The 19,476-nt window shown below is 41.6% G+C and overlaps 1 protein-coding gene across 5 annotated transcripts; it reads right to left on the bottom strand.

Annotated features, from left to right (window-relative positions):
- Positions 1-61: 61 nt before the first annotated feature.
- rap1aa (RAP1A, member of RAS oncogene family a) lies at positions 62-12,509 on the bottom strand. 5 transcript variants are annotated; one of them, XM_079637100.1, is made up of 9 exons: positions 11,801-12,182; positions 10,956-11,061; positions 10,791-10,855; positions 10,573-10,641; positions 10,402-10,458; positions 9,489-9,629; positions 3,334-3,477; positions 3,104-3,226; positions 62-1,082 (listed from the first exon to the last, which is right to left on the bottom strand). In XM_079637100.1, exons 3-8 carry the CDS (start codon positions 10,845-10,847, stop codon positions 3,137-3,139), a joined length of 558 nt encoding a protein of 185 aa, XP_079493226.1. In that variant the 5' UTR covers positions 10,848-10,855; positions 10,956-11,061; positions 11,801-12,182; the 3' UTR covers positions 62-1,082; positions 3,104-3,136. The 5 variants fall into 5 exon arrangements, with proteins under 5 accessions (XP_079493226.1, XP_079493229.1, XP_079493227.1 ...); XM_079637103.1 differs by having other exon boundaries at positions 12,006-12,182; XM_079637101.1 differs by having other exon boundaries at positions 12,011-12,182.
- Positions 12,510-19,476: the final 6,967 nt, after the last annotated feature.

The following is a 19,476-nucleotide window of genomic DNA, read 5'->3' as shown; positions in this document are numbered from 1 at the left end:
TCTCTGCAATGGTCTATGTTGGTGAGGAATGGCAATCTATAAATGCACATAAAACACCACATCAATATGAAATACATTTATTTAAATCAATGTCAAAAAAAAGAAAGAAATCAAAGCACACATTACTTTAAAAACAAATCAAAAGCCAGCCAGACACTTTGCTTGAAATGTTCAACTAAACCATGGAGTAGAACAAAGAAAAAAGAAATATTTGACACCTCAAGACTGATCTAACTTGGCAAATGAAGTGTCAAGGACTGACTATTAATTATTGGTTTAGCGGTTATCGGAGGAGAAGTCATCTCTGCATTATAGATCTGATTTCATTCTTCTCCTGCTCAGGCACAAAACGGTTGATATTTATCCCAGGCTGAGCTACAGCCTACCGCAAAAGAAGAAAATAAAGGGAAGAAAATATACTAAAAAATGTTATTTTTAAAAGCTGGAAAATTTATGTAATTTTGATAGTGAAAAAAAATACAGTGGCTACAACATATCTTTATCTTCAAGATAGACAGATCCAAATTTCAAATTACCACCCTAAAGAAAAAATCACTTTTTTAATTTTCCACAATTTTTGTCAGATGTAAAGAAATGAGTCAAAGTCACTCAGGAAAAATGTTTTGATGAATGAAGGACACAGCTTCTTCTCTGTACAAATGGTTATTGATAGTCCAAACATGATGGGGAAAAAAAACATTTCTGATCATTTTATAAACATGAACATGTTTTGAAATGTCCCCTTTCTTTATGTAGGTATTAAGAAAGTCCTGAACCCTCTCCCAGACTGTCTAACCCGCCTTTGCCACATCACAGACAGAGCTTTTGCTCCAGACACAGATCCTCATTGTGGAATCTCGTTTAGAAAAGAAAAACAAACAGTAAGCAAAGAGCAGGGGGGAGAGAGAAAATTTTCAAGACTGTTCTGGAAGAAAAGGCAGAGGCTGCATCTCTTTTTCTGTCAAGTCTGTGTTTTAGTTGAGGAGTCTGTGGTGTTCTGCCTTATTGATTGTTTGGCCAATAACTGTAGAGAGGAACTGGAATGTTGGCCAACAGGGGCAACAGTTCTTCATTTCGGCAATCTAAAATAGAAAGAGAAGCAGAAAAAAAATCATGACATCTGCCTCAACTAACCAAAAAGTAAGTTCAGCACAAGAACAGATACAAGTCTTGCACCAAATGCAGAAATGTTTGAACTACAGCAGGTGGTGTTCTTTTTTTTTTTAAGGGTAACTAAACCCTAACAACTTTTTTTAGACGATGATCTGTAAGACTGGGGCTTATTAATGCTGTTCATTGATTCAAGTAAATTTGTTGACATTCGGGTATAAAGTGTCTTAATTCTATAATATATGGTGTAAAAAAAGTCTGAGTGCTGCCCTCTTCAGGTTGAACGGTGGCTACTGCAGTTGAATTTTCCTATTGGATGTTGTGGTACTGCGTGATATAGACCCTTTTACGGTTTGTACATAATGATGACGTAGCAACGTATGCGCGTGCATATTGGCAATGGAAGTATGGCGAGAATCAGCAGCGTGTCAAGTGGGCGCTGCAGACGCAAGCATTTTTTATTATGTCCTCACTCCAATCAACACATTTAATCGCCTGCAGCCACAGGCGCCGCCGGTTCTTCTGAAACGGCCGTGATCCTGCCGGAATCCTATAAAACTTAAGCCCCTTGGTGGAATATCGATTAGTGCAACCGTAAACGCAACAACCAGAAATTTGGATGCTGGGAAACCGTTTTGATAAACTTTCGGAGTTGCTAACACGTTAGAGCCAGAGGGGAACAACACCACTTCTGTTGCCAAAATGCGCACGCAACTATTTGATCACGTGGGCTGTAAAAGGGTCTATAAACAGGTACCAGCTCACCATGCCCTTGCCTACAGAGAGACTGGTCTCAGGTGCACGCCCCTCTGCTGGGCTCTGCCCACTTTTCCAGCATTTTTTTAAATATTGCCAGTGGGTTGAATTACCCTTTAATGGTGCAAAAAACACCATTAAGCCCAAAGTATACTTCGGCCGTCCACATGTAATTTTTTTTCATCAGGAGGGTCCGTGGACGTTCGAACACCCCATAATAGACCAGTATTAAAATTCTACACCATTTTATTTAAACAAGGTTAAAATAAAGCACTGAAAAACAATCAGTTTAAAGGCTACAATTGAATTTAGCCATTACAGCGTTTTAAAGCTGCAGTCCGTCGTTTTTCCTCTTTGTCGCCATCTCTGTTAGAAATCTGCAATTGCAGTTATTCGCGGAATTATTAACTGTGCGTGGGTAGTAAATCGGCATGAAACAGCGCGGATGAACACAATGTATTGAGGAGAACCTGTCGCGTCGCTGTGGATACTGTAGGCTACTGTCATCAGCAATGTTAGAGTATACCTTTTGAAAGTGTCAACATTAGAATTTTCATCGGTAAATGTCATCTGAACAAGTAAGTAACATTCACTTTTGTTCTGACCAAATTCGGGGGGTGGGGGGAAGCATTGCAGTAGGCTATATCATGCTGATTAAATCTAACGATTGCTTATATCATGATTGTCGCTTTAAACTTTCGGGATCCGCCATACCAAGTGGATAAATCTCCACCTCCATCACACACGCTAGCCGGGGACTCCTTCTCTATGTGTACAGAAGTGACGTAATGACGCAAAGACATGCTCGAAATTCCCGCGGAAATCCACCAGTACCACTGGAATTAAAATCATTATTACAAGATTACCGTTTTGAATCGAGGTAAGGCAAGCAGATCGTTTTGAACACTGGCTGGTTACGTTTTTTTTCAAAAATGTCTTTTTTGATATTTTTAAACCCAAAAAAGTGCCGGACTGCAGCTTTAATGTACAGTATGAAAAATGGATGTTTGAGATTGGCTAAAGATTACATTTAACAGTGTTAAATTATTACCGTTTGAGCATTAAATGACGGCAAATTTAATCTGAATGTAAAAACAGGATAAATGAGTATGTACAATTAAATATTCAATTTCAACAGATACAGATACAGATAAATAATGTTTAAAAATTCAGCTATATCATGGATGTAGAGTACAGTGTGCATGTACAAATTCCGAAATAATTTCTGATCAACTACCTGGCTCAGAGCTGCTGCAGTGATGCAGTTGTGTTACAGCAGGATACAGTTTGACTTCTTTTTCGCTCTCTTCTTCTCCACCGGCGTCTTTCTGTTTATCTGTCTTACCAGGTCATAAAAGATCTGATATACACACAAAAAAATACTTTTATTAGAGAACTGGCGTTGTGTACTTGGTACAAAAGTGTTTTTATCTTGCTCTGGATAAAGTGCGGTGAACTGTGTCTCACCTCGTTGACATTGATCTTTGATTTGGCAGAAGATTCTAGAAAGGCACAATTACTCCATTGACGAGCAAGATTCTGACCCTGCTCTTTCCCGACCACCCTCTCATCCTCTAAATCGCACTTATTTCCAACCAAGGTCATTGGCACCTAGACACAAATAGAGAGAGACATCCGATGAGTCTGAATATACTGCGTTTGAATTTGGTTGAGCAGAAATCACACTCACTGACAGTTCAAAGAAATGTAATTGATTTTAAAATAGCATGGACAGAAAACATCAGTCTCTTATATAAAGGCACAAAACATTCCCCATGTACAGCAGTACTCATGTTACATACATTAATATATAAACTGTTCAAATGTTTTGTTTTAAGAAATTAATACTATTTTATCAGCAACTGCACATTAAATTGAATTGAAATGTTCTTTTGAACTTTCTATTCATCCAAGAATCCTAAAGATTGTATCACAGTTCCACAAAAAATATTAAGCAGCACAACTGTTTTCAACAACGATAATAATCAATCAGCATATTATAATTATTTCTGAAAGAACCTTGTGACATTGAAGACTGGAGTAATCCTGAAATTTCAGCTTTGGCATCTCAAGAATAAATTGCTAATTAAAATATATAACCACTATTTTAAATTGTAATAATATGTCACTATATTACGGTTTTTACTGTATTTTTAATCTAGTAAATGAAGCCTTGGTGAGAACAAGAGATTTCTTTCCAAAAAAAAAAATAATTTTTAGTCTTCCTAACTTTAAACTTTTCAACGGTAGTGTATATGCATGCTTAATTTGTTAATGTAATTTGCATAAAGAACGGAAATTGAGCAAGCATGGAAAACGTCTCCGGTTACTTTCGTAACCTCGGTTCCCTGAAAGGCAAGGAACGAGACATTACGGATGTCGTATATGGGAACTCCTCTCCTCCTTCACTTCCGCTGAAATCTTATAGGCTAACGCCAGCAAAGCTGGCCAATTGACGCAAATATGCAAATACTGAAACACCGTTGCAGTTATAATGCAAGTGCAGCGTCAATTACATCAGAATCGAACAAACGCTAAAATAAATAGCGAACACGGCGGCGAGCGTAATGTCTCGTTCCTTGCCTTTCAGGGAACCGAGGTTACGAAAGTAACCGGAGACGTTCCCTATCAAGGCTACGGAACTTCGACATTACGGATGTCGTATATGGGAACTGTATAGAATCCCGCCGTGGTAGCATAGCGACCACTACAACAGAACAACAGAACCCAATACCAAGACCGCCCGCCCAGTATGCGAGCATCTGATAGGCCGAGATTGACCAATAGCGAATCTCAAACCTCTGATTGGTCCAAAGACACCAATCACAAGCTCACAAAACACTGCCAGAATTTGCATATCCCGAGCAGTTTTTAAACTAGGGGAAGTTTGCACTGTCGAGCAACAGGGCAACAACAACAACAGTAATAGAATCAACGCATAGCGGCGACAACTGCAAAACATACACAATAGCACATAGAACAACTCATGAGCAAAGCGCAGAGCAGCTCACACATGCTATATAAAATCAACTCACCGAAAGCATCCGAGACGCTACAGAGGGTAAAAATCCAACATATAAAACCTGGCAAACGTGTTCTGAGAAGACCAGCCAGCTGCAAGACATAAAATCCTGAGTAGACATACCCTTAGTCCAGGCCCATGAGGAAGCGATCGCCCTGGTCGAATGGGCTTTCACGTAAAAGGGGGCATTCCTGCCCCAGGCGATCATAAGCCAAAACAATAGCGTCCACAATCCAGTGAGCAAGCCTCTGTTTAGAGACCCCCCGTCCTTTGTTGCACCCACCAAAGCACACAAACAGCTGGTCGGATTGTCGAAAAGCGGCCGAGCGAGAAATGTATTCCCGGAACGCTCTGACTGGTCAAATAGTACTTTGAGCATCCGAACCCTGGGAGGTTGATGGTACAGCGGACAGGGCAGGCAGAGAAACGATCTGCGCTCTGAACGGGGTATTGAGCGACTTAGGAACGTAACCCGGCCTTGGTCTGAGAGTTACATTACAGTTTCCCGGTTAAGCGAATACAATCTTGACAGAGAAAGCTTGTAAATCCCCAACCCGCTTCGCCGAAGCGAGAGCGAGAAGCAGCGCCGTTTAATCGATAGCTCTTAATGGTAATCGAGGCTAAGGGCTTCGCTTTTTAGCTAAGACCCAAGCTAAATCCCACGGCGGCACCGAAGGCGGCCGTGCAGGGCATAATCTCCTAGCTCCCTTAAGGAACCGTGTCACCGACGCATGTCTACCGATAGACCGTCCGTCAACATGGGGGTGAAACGCGGCAATAGCGGCCACATATGCCTTCAGAGTGGATGGTAGGCTCCCTTCACCCATCCTGTACTGAAGGAAGCGTAGAATATCCGACACAGAACAGTTCGCTGGGTCTATACCGACATCCTGACACCATTTTGAGAACACACCCCACTTCAGAGCATACAGGCGCCTGGTGGACGGAGCTCGCGCCTCCGCGATGGTATTCAAAACTCGCGAGTGCAGCGCGTCCCGTCCGCTCAGCGACCCTGCAGCGGTCACACATGGAGGCTCCACAGCCCGGGGCTGGGATGCCAGATCGTTCCGCTCGCCTGAGACAGAAGGTCCTTCCTGAGCGGGATCTTCCATGGCTGTCCTGCTAGTAACTCTACCAAAACCGCGAACCAGGGCTGATTCGGCCAGTTCGGGGCTACCAGAGTCACCGCCACCTTATCCTCCCTGATTTTGCACAACACCATGGGCAAAATTTTCACCGGAGGAAAAGCATAGAGACAGACTCTCGGCCATCGCGCAGTCAGCGCGTCCACCTCCCGAGGGGAACGGGACAGCGAGAAGAACATCTGACAATGCGCGTTCCCGCTCGTCGCAAAGAGGTCGACCTCCGCTCTGCCGAAACGATTCCATATCAGCTTAACCGTCCCGGGGTGAAGCCTCCACTCCCCATGGGGAATCCCGCTTCTCGAGAGCATATCCGCCCCGCGATTGAGTAACACCGGGGATGTGCGCCGCTCTCACCGAGAGGAAAAACCGGTCCGCCCACAGCAGAAGGGATTCCGCCTGCCTGAGTAGGGCTCTGGAATGTACACCGCCTTGGCGATTTATGTACGAGACCACGGAAGTGTTGTCGGTCCGAATCAACACATGCTGCTGCTCCAGCCGAGACCGGAAGGCTTGAGAGCCAGAGAGACCGCTTCTAGTTCCAAACGATTTATGTGCCACTCCATCTGCTTCTCTTGCCCAAGCAGACCGCTCCCCATCCGGTGGATGAAGCGCCCGTCAGGACCTCCATTCCCCGCGTCACTATGCCCATAGGGACACCTGAGTTGAAGAGATCTGGGTTCCTCCACGGGGCCAGGGCGCGGGCGCGTCCGCGTCCGCGGGTGACCATAATGCGCTTGTGGTCAAAATACCACGCACTCGGGGGGACGCGCGAAAACCTCAGGAATCATCTGTGACGCTTCACTATCTGGATATGAAAGTAAGCGTCCTTTAAATCCACCGAAGCGAACCAATCCCCGGGGCGAATTTGCGCCAGGATTTGCTTCAGTGTAGTCATCCTGAAGGCGCGCTTGTGAAGCGCTCTGTTGACAGGTCTCAGATCCAGAATTGGGCGGCCCTTCTTCGGCACAAAGTAGCGGCTGTAGAACCCGCTCCCCTGCTCGCTCGGGGGAACTGGTTCTATAGCCTTCTTCCGAGCAAGCTGCACACTTCTTGCCTCAGCACATGAGCGTTTTGGGGCAAGGTTAAATGACTGAATTACGCCGCGGAAGCGGGGTGGTCTGCATTTGAACTGAAGTGTGTACCCGCGCCTAATTCAACACCCACGGCGAAATTCCCGGAATAGCTTCCCACGCTGCCTGAAAACGACTGAGCGTGGGCTGATCTAAACCTGCGGTCATCGCCGCTGCGGTCATCGCCGCTATGTGAGTGCTGGGAATAGTTATTGACCGTGACTCTGCGCTGCTCGAAGGCAGGGCGGGTACACAGTGTTTGGTGCAAGAGGAGAAAAAAGCTCTGTTTGTGAAGTATTGATTTGCTTTATTTCTGAAACATCGACAACATTAACAACACAACTGCACGCGTCGCTCGCAGAACGCTGAGGGACCAAGTGCAATAGAGCGCGCCGCTCAGACGCGGGGCCGACCTGGCGCTCTCTTCTCCTCTTGCGGTCAGGACGACTGATTTGGCCTCGCAGGGGACGCGGTGGGCTTTCTGCGCGGGCTCCTCTGCCTCTTGCTACCCTGCCACTGGCCGCTACGGCCTCTACGGGCATCCGGTCTCGGGCGGGGCGCTGTCTGTTGTCTGGCCGCAGCCTGGGGTTGGCGGCCCGAAGCTGAAGACGAACGAGAGCGAGGCTGCTGCGGCGGCGGCGGCGGCGCCCTCCGAGGAATCACGTGGCTCATAGCCTTCGCCTTCTTCTGCGTCTCGGAGTAACGATCGGTGACCTTCTCCACGGCGTCTCCGAACAGGCCTGCAGGGGAGATCGGTGCATTCAGCAGCGTCTTCCTGTCGGCCTCCTGCACGTCCGACAGGGTGAGCCACAGGTGTCTGTGGAGGACCACCAGGAAACCCATCGAACGACATCCAGAGACTTCAGCTGTTTTGCCTGCAGCACTTGGAGAACAGCCATGGCATGCAGCGCAGATACTGCCTCCCCCGCGGCACCGAAGGCCTTGTTAGCCTGGTGGGCCGTAAATCTGCAGGCTCGGGACGGCAGGCTGCGGTCCGAGCCCAGGGCGGGAGCCGACGGACAGAGGTGTGCGGCGACGGTCTCCTCGACGGGGGGGATGCGGAGGTAGCCGTGGTCCCCCGCCTCGTCCACGGGGGCAAACATGGCCTGGGTGGAAGTGAGGGTGCGCGCCGATTGCGGGGCCACCCACGACTTCACCACGTGCTCATGCACGTCAGGAAAAAACGGTGTTCCTCTTTTCGAAGCGGCCTGACGGCGGCTCGATTGGAGGAACCACGTATCCAGCTTGCTCTTCGAAGGTTCATCGGGAGCTTTCCACGAGAGGTCCAGTTCCTCGACGGCCTTCGAGAGGATACGGAAGAGCTCGTCCTGCAGGTCCGCCGGGGTGTCTTGCTCCGCGGCCGCCAGAGGTGCGGCCCCCGCACCCCAGTCGTTCTCGGAGGCCGACAGAGACATGGAGTCGTCTTCCTCGCTCGCCCCGAAGGACACGAAGTCAGCGACCTCGCGAGGGGGTTGAAAGGTGGGGTCGGGGAAGCTCACCGGGGGACGGACCTCGACTCTGCGGTTGGGGGGGGCTACCAGCGGCTCGGTGGCGGCGGCAGGCCCAATCCCCGCTGCTGCGCGAGCTTCCTCTCTCCTGGCTTGGAGGGCTCGGAGAGACATATCCGCGCAGAGGTCGCAGGACCCTCCGTCCCTGAGGGCTGACTCAGCATGGGCCAGCCCCATGCACACGACGCAAAACAGGTGCGTGTCGGGGGGGACGATGGGGCCCGAGCACAAGTTGCAAATAGTTGCCATCGGATGCAGGAGACAGTGCGAGTATCTCCGGTGCAACTTCAACGATGGCGAAAAAATCCAAGTTGTAGTATCAGCTTTCTAGCACACGATTTGAGCGTGAAGAGAGAGATTCTGATGTAATTGACGCTGCACTTGCATTATAACTGCAACGGTGTTTCAGTATTTGCATATTTGCGTCAATTGGCCAGCTTTGCTGGCGTTAGCCTATAAGATTTCAGCGGAAGTGAAGGAGGAGAGGAGTTCCCATATACGACATCCGTAATGTCGAAGTTCCGTAGCCTTGATAGGGAACCCATACTAAGCAAAGAGCTTTAAATACAGAATGTGGGTGCAGTGATAAAGTAGCGTAGTGTGCCACAGTGTGAAGGCAGCTTCTACAAATTTCATGCGTGTCTCTGAGCTCTTGTGGTCTCAGAAAAAATAAAAATAGTTTTGTGCCTTCTTTGTTTTGCCTTTGCTGGTTAATACTTGCTATGGCTGACATTAGCTGGGCTGTCCAGTTCATGATTTATTTTTTATTTTATTTTTTACAAAATACACAAAATAAAGATGACATAATAAAAATCACGATGATTTGCCAAAGCATGCACCGCAAATAATAATAATAATTTATTATAACGTGACTCACATCCTCTGTGTCCTTCACCCTCAAAATCTGCTCCCGTAGGTCCTGCAGGTCATTGAAGGTGGACTGTGCTGTGATGGAGTAAACCAGAGCAAAACCCTGACCATTCTTCATGTACAGGTCCCTCATCGCTGTGAACTGCTCCTGTAGGCAAATAATCAATAATCTATTGAGTTCGCAAGGAAGACTAAGGCTACGTTCACACACTGTCAGTCCAAATCCGATTATTTGTGTATCCGATTGGAATCTGATCTAAAATTATTAACTGTCCACACTGTATATCGCAACTGTTCGGATCCGAATTGTGTCAATGCCGCTTCTCCATTTTTCGTTATATCTGCATTGGTTTCTACAGTGGGTATACGCCAACAAGAACAACAGCAACATGGAGGGGTTTGCAATACAGATCTTGTCCTATTTACACCATGAAAACGTGTAGCCGCAGTGCTGGAATACTGCGTCTTCTGAGGCAGCGGCAGAAACGTAGGATGCTGGAATGAGCGACTTTATTCCACTCTGTCGTATCTGCCGTTTTCAAAACATGTTATATTGTAATTTTCTGCTCATCCGGCAACAACACAACTTAATCCGCAGCGATTTTCAGCATGTTTCCTATAACAACTTCTGACGTTTACGTTTTACGTGGTGTGAGAAAGTCACATGAATCACACGAAAGAGAAGTCAGAATGAAAAAGATTTCCAGAAATGCGATTTGAATAGGTTTCAAACCACATATGGATGTAGCTTGAAACGGATTTGTAAAAATAGCTTTTCGTGTGATTTTTTGTCGTTCACACTTGCTAAATCTGATCGGATTTCAATCGGATATGCACAAGAATCGGATTTGGACTGACAGTCTGAACATACCCTAATTAAATAATTGGTCGGAACAGTTCATGCATCATATTGAACTCACTGTGCCTGCAGTATCCAGGATCTCTAGCATACATTGCTGCCCATCAACCTCAACTTGCTAAAAAAAAAGAAGAAAAAAAAAGATGGTGTCAAGAACTGTTTTAATGTATATTCCTATATAGAGTATTAGTTCAGCTATGCCACTTCAGCCATACCAAAAAGGTTTACTTGCCTTTCTATACGAGTCTTCTATTGTGGGGTCATATTTTTCAACAAATATTCCCTGTACAAACTGGACTGTCTGTGTGAGAAAAGACCCGAATCTCATTCAATCCAAATAAATACTATTGACTAGATTAAAAAACCCACAACAAATACAGTTATAAAGTGTATAAAATGGCCATATATAATACAACAATGATGTGTACACTTAAATAATCCTGAACTTACCAATGCAGACTTCCCAACGCCTCCAGAGCCCAGGACGACAAGCTTATATTCACGCATGCTGAGGCCTGTAGGATTAAATCACAGCACACACTCAAATCACTTATCAGTGCAATGACAGTTTGAAGCACTCAAAAGGCTTTTGGTTTTCTGACGTGGTTAACACACCTGAGGTTACCTGATAATCACAGATGCAAACACACAGCTTGCATGCATGCAGATTCAACTGATGCTATGCTAATGCACCATTTCATTCAGCCTGAAGCAATTAAATCTATAAAAAGAGGCAAAATGCCGAACATCATGAATAAACAAGAAAACAGGTCTCATCGAAAAACCTTTCACTAGTCTTTGTCATCACTGCTATCCCACCCTCCTAAAATCATATCTTGTTCTGTAAATAAGCAAATCAGATTCTGGCAGGTGATAAATGACCATGGAGGTTTGTTTGTGTATTGTCTTAATGAGACAGACAGTACACTTAAAGAGAAAGCAATATTTCAGTGGTTGTGAATAACTTCTAGAAAAATCTAAATAAAGAAAAGTCCTGTATGTGAATTTTTAAAAATCCACATCTCGTCCAGTCACTCCACTCAAAGTGAATCACTATAAGCAATAAAAAGGCATAAACAAGATATGAGGTTGCATATTCTTCAGACCAGTAAATAATAACAATCTAATAGTTTTACCGGACTAAGTTCCTATACCTTCTAGATTAATCCAAATAAATTTACAGAACGAACTGAAACAGGTGTAAATGTGGTATAACCTATGCCCAATGTCTCCACTCGACAATTGAATAAAATGATAGTGTCACCAGGACTGTTTTGTGATCTTAACATGTCACAGAATGCAGCACTTCTATAGCCGTAGAATTATAGACTACATGAAACATTCCTTAACACTAACAGCTGCAATGTCACTTGTCGAATGAAGACTGCATACCAATGTGTAGCCTACACTAGGAGTTCATATGAGCATCACAACGTAGTATACGTTAAACATAAACTCACAGAGTTGAACTAGTTAACAAGCACATGATAGTAGTAACATATAAGCCGTAGAGATCAAATATTCCCCCGTTAACAGGCGGACAGGTGTGTGTATGTGTGTGTTCGTCTGCTCGCAGGAAAGACCGCGGCCTGTTAACGCAGCGCTGTTTCCTATGAATTCTACAGGCTAGCGGCGCTGCTGTGCGGGTTGATTCTGCTCAGTTACCCGACCTGAGCCTCATTAGCTCACGCTAGCACTTTAGCATAGTCGCTACGCGAGGTTTCGACCAGCAACTTTCCTCCAAAACCCGGTACTCGCTGTACAGTAACTTCACTAGTAAACAACAGTCCAAGCCGGGTCGCGGTGTTTCGGGGTTCGTTAACATTTCACTCACCGTGTCCCACAGCTTGAGTAGCATGCAGGATAACACTGTCGCGCAATCACAGACCGACTCCAGTCACGCCCGCGGATGCAAACGTCACTGCTGCGCGCGGAATGCTGACCTGACACAGACACGAACCACGAACGGGTTAAAGAGACAGCGTAAATGAAAGGTACCTAATCTGAAACAAATTGCTGTGTGAGTGAGTGCAATCTCTATAAAGTCATCTGTAAAAATCCTTGTTTATACATTTTGAACAACTGCATAGACACATGATGTAGGCCTATTGGTCAAAATGTTTAGAAACCTTGAGCTATGAAATAATTTTACTGAGCATGCGCGGTGGAAAAGATCAGACAATATTAAGAGTCTTTCATATGAGCTCAAAAGGGACCAGTAGCCTACAGCAGAAGAACCTGGACTGTAACAGGTCATCAAAAATCCCACTTTCTAATCCTGGAATCAAAGTTCCTGGAATTACCAAACTGACGACTCAGTGCTCTTAATATTCAACATGGGTTATAACATTTAGACATAGCCTACTAAATTAGACTATGATTTCCATTCAAAGTCAAGGTATAGTCGCTTTGGTTTGCAACTGATAAGCATGAACATTTGCAAAATGTTCCATCTTTGACCACATGCACCACAAATGCTCTGCAAACAGTGTCAAAACTAAACAGCAGAGACTGATGTGCCACCCAGGAAATGGTGAAGTACCTTTCATAAGGCCCGGTCATCATACTTACTTACAAATGGCTAAAGTTACACTGCAGACAATATACTTTTTATTGTTTTTACTTAAATTATTACAGAAATTATGTTATACAGATAAAAAGCGAGACGTGATGAAGATGCTGCTGCTCATGAGATTAAATAGGGCCAAACATAGAATAGTAAATATCCAATGTAACATTTCAGAATGACCCTGTTCTTGAGTCATCACAGTAATGTACAGTAATATAATAATGAAGAACTGTAAAAAAAAAAAACCTTCAGAATATAGATATAACTGTAAAGTTTGGTGTACGTAAGTGCTACTGAATGGAGATTTCTGAGCAAAAATAATCATTTTGAGAAAATGGCCTTTAAATATATTTACTGTAATTGAAATCTACAGAAGCAAACAGATAACACGCTATAAAATATATACTTAAAGGTGTATTTTGGATGTTTTCTTTCCATAGTAAAAAAAAAACACTTTATAAAAAGCCCAAAATCTCAAAATTGACAGATGCATGAATTTTTTTTATTTTTGCCTGTATGTCTCACCTTAAGAACAAACAACTCTTTTTAAAACTCAAAATTAATCAAATTGAAAATAATTTTTCAAATTACAATACTAGTGATTTTAGATGAAATGTCAGTATGTATGTATATATATATATATATATATATATACAGTATATATATTGCTGACTGGATTAACTTTTACCTGCAGAGGTGAGTGTTGCTGTTGTCCATGCAGTTGTAGTTGTAGATGTAGATGTATATTGTCTTTTCAGAAGTGTGTGAAGGTCTGTTCACAGGAGCTGCTGAAAATAAAACAGAAAACGGAGGAATTTAATAAACATTTTGTAAAGCTATATGAAATTATTTCAATAGGAAGACAAATGTATATATTATATTCACAAACTGTTTGCATAAAAAACCCACCTTGACGGACAGACAGATGAACTTTCTTCAATGTGTCTCTGAACCATTTGACAACTCCACAGTAATAAACACCAGAGTCTTTGAGTCTGAGATCTTTGATGGTTACAGTGAAGAACCTTCCACTCACATGATCAATTATAGAGTATCTTCCATCGGAGACGACCTGATCAGTCTTTGCAATTCTAATCAAAACATGCTTATATTCACAGGGATCACGGCAAAAGTACTTGGGTGTATATTTGTAATAATCAGAATATGGACATCTGATCTCCACCTTTTCACCCACTGTTCCCTCAAAAACATCTCCAGACTTCATCAACACACCACTGAAAACTAGAGAAAACAGTAAAACATTTCAGTTGAACTTGAGACCTGCAGAGAAATTACACTTTGTAAACTTTGACCCATTAAAATTTCAACAACATAAAAACAATTATCAGACAACTAAACACAAAGCTCTCAAAATAACTTCTCAGTTACATTATGTGTTTTATCGTGATTAATTCAATGTGAAATTATCTGTATACATCTCTAAAAATCATATTGTTATCACAAAAAAAAAATATTATGCATGATTGGTATGGCTATCAAACAGGAAATGTATGGAAAATGTAAAGAAAGGAACGTTACCTACGAAAAGACACAGCATGAAGATCATGACAGTTTTCATTCTCCATAATATCATATCCACCTCAAAACAACTTTAGGATTTATAAAGAAACTATTACGTTAAAACAAACAATAATCTAGGTGTAAAATCTGCTTACAGTTTCTCACACTGCAACTGCAGACGAACTTAAAAGATGCCCCACACAGAGAGAGAGAGAGAGACTTCTACCTACAAATGGATTGTGTGTGTGTGTGTGTGTGTGTGTGTGTGTGTGTGTGTGTGTGTGTGTGTGTGTGTGTGTGTGTGTGTGTGTGTGTGTGTGTGTGTGTGTGTGTGTGTGTGTGTGTGTGTGTGTGTGTGTGTGTGTGTGTGTTTGTTTGTTTGTTTGTTTGTTTGTTTGTTTGTTTGTTTGTTTGTTTGTTTGTTTGTTTGTTTGTTTGTTCATCTGACACTCACACAATGAAATTTGTGAAGTGAAACAGCCTCACTGCAACACCCAAGCTATTTCAGTGTGCACATGTATTCAAGAAAACAACGCACTAACCTAACACTCTAAACCTAACACATTTTTTAACTGCCTTTTGGTTTCCCTATACCACCCTTTTAACCCCCTAACCTCAGTGAACCCAAACAAACAGATGAGCTAGAGGAAATGACTAGCAGTATGAGCACCATTTTCTCTAGTACATTATAAATTGTTGCACCAATTAGATTAAAAAAGGTTAGAGAGAAAACTAAAGCACCATGGTACAACAGTGCTACGCATGTTATCAAGAGAGAAACTCGTAACTTAGAGCGCAAATGGAAACAAACTAATCTAGAGGTCTTTAGAATCGCGTGGAAAGACAGTATGTCACGTTATAAAAAGGCTCTAAAAGCAGCCAGGGCTGAGCATCTCCGCAAACTAATAGAAAATAACCAAAATAATCCAAGGTTTTTATTTAACACTGTGGCTAGATTAACAAATAAACAGACATCACCTGAACAAAATATTCCGTTACATTTTAGTAGTAATGATTTCATGAATTTCTTCTCTGAGAAAATAGAAAGCATCAGAAATACAATTGTAAATGTACAATCTTTGACAGCATCTTATGATTCAGCCTCAATTATTGCCCCTCAAGAACAACTACAGCGCTTTACAACTATAGGACAGGAAGAGCTAAATAAACTTATCACTGCATCTAAACCAACAACATGCTTATTAGATCCAATTCCCACTAAACTACTGAAAGAAGTGTTACCTGTAGTGGAAGAGCCTCTTCTCAATATTATTAACTCGTCTCTATCTTTAGGACATGTTCCAAAAACGTTCAAGCTGGCAATTATAAAACCTCTTATTAAGAAACCACAATTAGATCCAAATAACCTAGCAAATTACAGACCCATTTCAAATCTTCCATTTATGTCTAAAATACTAGAAAAAGTTGTGTCCGCTCAACTGTGCTCTTTCTTGCAAGAAAACGATATCTATGAAAAGTTTCAGTCTGGATTCAGGTCACATCATAGCACAGAAACTGCGCTGGTTAAAATTACAAATGATTTACTTTTAGCTTCTGACCAAGGCTGTATCTCAATACTAGTTTTACTCGATCTTAGTGCTGCGTTTGACACTATAGATCATAAAATACTCTTAGATCGACTTCAAAATTACACTGGTGTTCAGGGACAGGCATTAAGCTGGTTTAGATCGTACCTATCAGACCGTTACCATTTTGTCCATTTAAATGGGGAAAAATCAAAGATAACGTCAGTAAATTATGGAGTGCCGCAGGGATCTGTATTAGGCCCCCTGCTATTCTCAATTTATATGCTGCCACTTGGTAATATTATAAGAAAACATGGAATAAGTTTCCACTGTTATGCTGATGACACTCAATTATATATTTCATCAAGACCAGATGATAACACTAAATTATCTAAAATGACAGAGTGTGTTAAAGATATAAAATATTGGATGACGTGTAATTTTCTTCTATTAAATTCAGATAAAACAGAGGTATTACTGATTGGTCCAAAAAACTGCCCACAAAACCTCTTACAATACAACCTTAATCTAGATGGACGTCCTGTTACTTTATCCTCTACAGTAAAAGAGATGGGTGTTATACTAGACCGCAACTTGTCTTTTGAAAATCATATTTCAAATGTCACAAGAACAGCCTTTTTCCACCTTAGAAACATTGCTAAGCTACGTAATATGCTATCAGTTTCTGATGCAGAAAAGTTAGTTCATGCATTCATGACCTGAAGACTAGATTACTGTAATGCTTTATTAGCTGGTTGTCCTGCATCCTCCGTAAACAAGCTACAGTTGGTCCAAAATGCAGCTGCTAGAGTTCTTACTAGATCAAGAAAATATGATCATATAACACCAATTTTATCATCTCTACACTGGTTACCTATTAAGTTCCATATCAATTACAAAGTATTGTTACTGACATATAAAGCCCTAAATGGTTTAGCTCCTGTGTATTTAAGAGATCTTCTATCGCCATATAATCCATCGCGCTCTTTAAGATCGCTAAATTCAAAGCTTCTGGTCGTACCTAGGATATCTAAGTCCACTAAAGGAGGGAGGGCGTTTTCACATCTAGCTCCTAAACTCTGGAATAGCCTTCCTGATATTGTCCGAGGTTCAGACTCGCTCTCCCAGTTTAAAACTAGATTAAAGACGCATCTCTTTAGCCAAGCATTCACATGATGCATCTCATACCTTTTATACTACAGTTAAATCAGATCAAATGCATTCATATTATGAACAGCAGCTACGCTAATTATTTCCCATCTGCCTTTTTTTGTTGTTATCTCGGGACACCTGTCCCGAGATAACTCAAATAGAGTTCGTCAGCTCCAGTTATGTATCCAGCCTCTCATGGAGACTTCAGATGCCCCAACGCCTGTGATGAGACGACTCGACGCCTGTGAAGAGACGACCCAACGCCGGCGATATGTTATGCCCTAAATTTTATGATTAACTAACTGTATTTTTGTATGTATATTTTTTGAAATGCATTTTCTGTAAAGCTGCTTTGAAACAATATGTATTGTGAAAAGCGCTATACAAATAAACTTGAATTGAATTGAATTAACCACATTTTGGTTTACCTTACGAAAAAGAAGTAGGCCTATACTTCAAGTTAATTTTATGAATGTCCAAGTATATTTTTAAGTTTACTTTATGTAGTAAAGACGAACTTAAAAGATGACAAACTTAAAAGATGCCCCACACACACAGAGAGAGAGAGAGAGAGAGGGAGAGAGAGAGAGAGAGAGAGAGAGAGAGATACTTCTACCTACAAGTGGATAAACCAATGACTGTTAAGCAGTGAAACTACAACTTAAACAATCAAAAAATAAGCAAACCTTATGTTTTGAAGAAGGAAGAGAGAGCGACAGCAAAGAATGAATTTGTACAGAAATTCTTATTTTCTGCTAATTTTTCAAATATGCAAAAAAAATATGCAGTCAAAAATAATATTGCGCAGTTCACATTATTGCACAATGTTAACTTATTGTAAAAAAAAGTGTTAAAGTGTGTTTTAACTTGTTAAAAGTGTGTGTGACTGTGTGTGCGCGCGTGTGTGTGTGTGTGTGTTTGTTCAACTGACACTCACATTAATTGCAGTGCCTTCCGGAAATGAAATTTGTGAAGTGAAACAGCCTCACTGCAACACCCAGGCTATTTCAGTGTGCATATGTATTCAAGAAAACAACGCACTAACCTAACACCTAACACATTTTTAACTGCCTTTTGGTTTCCCTATACCACCCTTTTAACCCCGTAACCACATTTTGATTTACCTTACGAAAAAGAAGTAGGCCTATACTTCAAGTAAATTTTATGAAGTAATGTTCAAGTATTTTAAGTTTACTTTATGTAGTAAATGTACTTATATCAATGTGTACTTGTAGTAAACTTGTAAGTGTACTATTTCTGGGACTAAATTGGCCCACTTTTAGCATATAAAAGTATACGTTTAAGTGTACTATAAGTGTAACAGTAGTCAACTTTCAGTACACAATAGGTTTCTCATTTGTAATGCATCTGTACTACAAGAGAACTTATAACTAATAGTTTAATATTTTAATAAATTTTATAGTTTATGAAAGTACACACTGAAGTGTACTCTCAGTAAACTACTTTAGTAGTTTATACTGCAAGTATAGCCTTCTTGTAAGTTTTCTTTAAGTGAACATAACATAATACTTATAGTCTACTATATATTATTTTTGCACTTCCAGTATACCACTATGTTCAAATGTAGATATTATTTTTTATACTTGAAAAATACATGTAACATGCCTACTTTAACTCATTTTAAAAACATTTTATTAGCTTCATACAACCTTTTTTTATCAACAATTGAATGTCGGTAAGTTTCATAAAGAAAGGCAACATTTTAAAAAAAGTTGAGAAAATCACATTTTTGTCAAAGACTACACGCCTTGATCAGATTCAGAACGTGATCAAAACACAGATGGAGTAGATCGAGTCCAACAACCCCAAAGCTTCACAGTCGTTTTCTCTTCATGGGTTCGACATTTAATTTGGTAACATTAAGCAGTTTTGATTTATATGTTGTTTAATATTTGATGATCACGTAATTTTACATTTGCATGAGCAATCTTCTATCACTTGTTTCAGCTTCTTCTTCTCCTGTGTTTTGATCCGGAGATTCTGTACTTGAAGAGGTGTCATCCTACCGTATAACAGTGAAAACATGGATAGCTGGAAAATTCATTGGGGAAAGAGTGAAGTAGAATTAAAGTAAATTCCTGTGCACACTAAGTGGACTAGCCTACACAAAAATTTAAATACGCAGAATTAGAAACTTATCTGTTTTATGTCAATATTCTAATCAATACTTTCAAACAATGTAGCCTAAGTTTCATAAGATTGTAGGCTATATGAAAAACAATGTAAAAAAAAAATATATATATATATATATATATAGGCTACTCGGTCAAAAAAGTTAACACAACTACAAGCCAAGTATACTTTGAATTCTTAATTACTTTTAGTATATCTCAATAAAAAGATTGAG

Source organism: Phoxinus phoxinus (assembly GCF_949152265.1).
Source record: "Phoxinus phoxinus genome assembly, chromosome: 15".
NCBI classification, from domain to species: Eukaryota; Metazoa; Chordata; class Actinopteri; order Cypriniformes; family Leuciscidae; genus Phoxinus; species Phoxinus phoxinus.
This window is presented reverse-complemented; position numbering and strand designations above follow the sequence as displayed.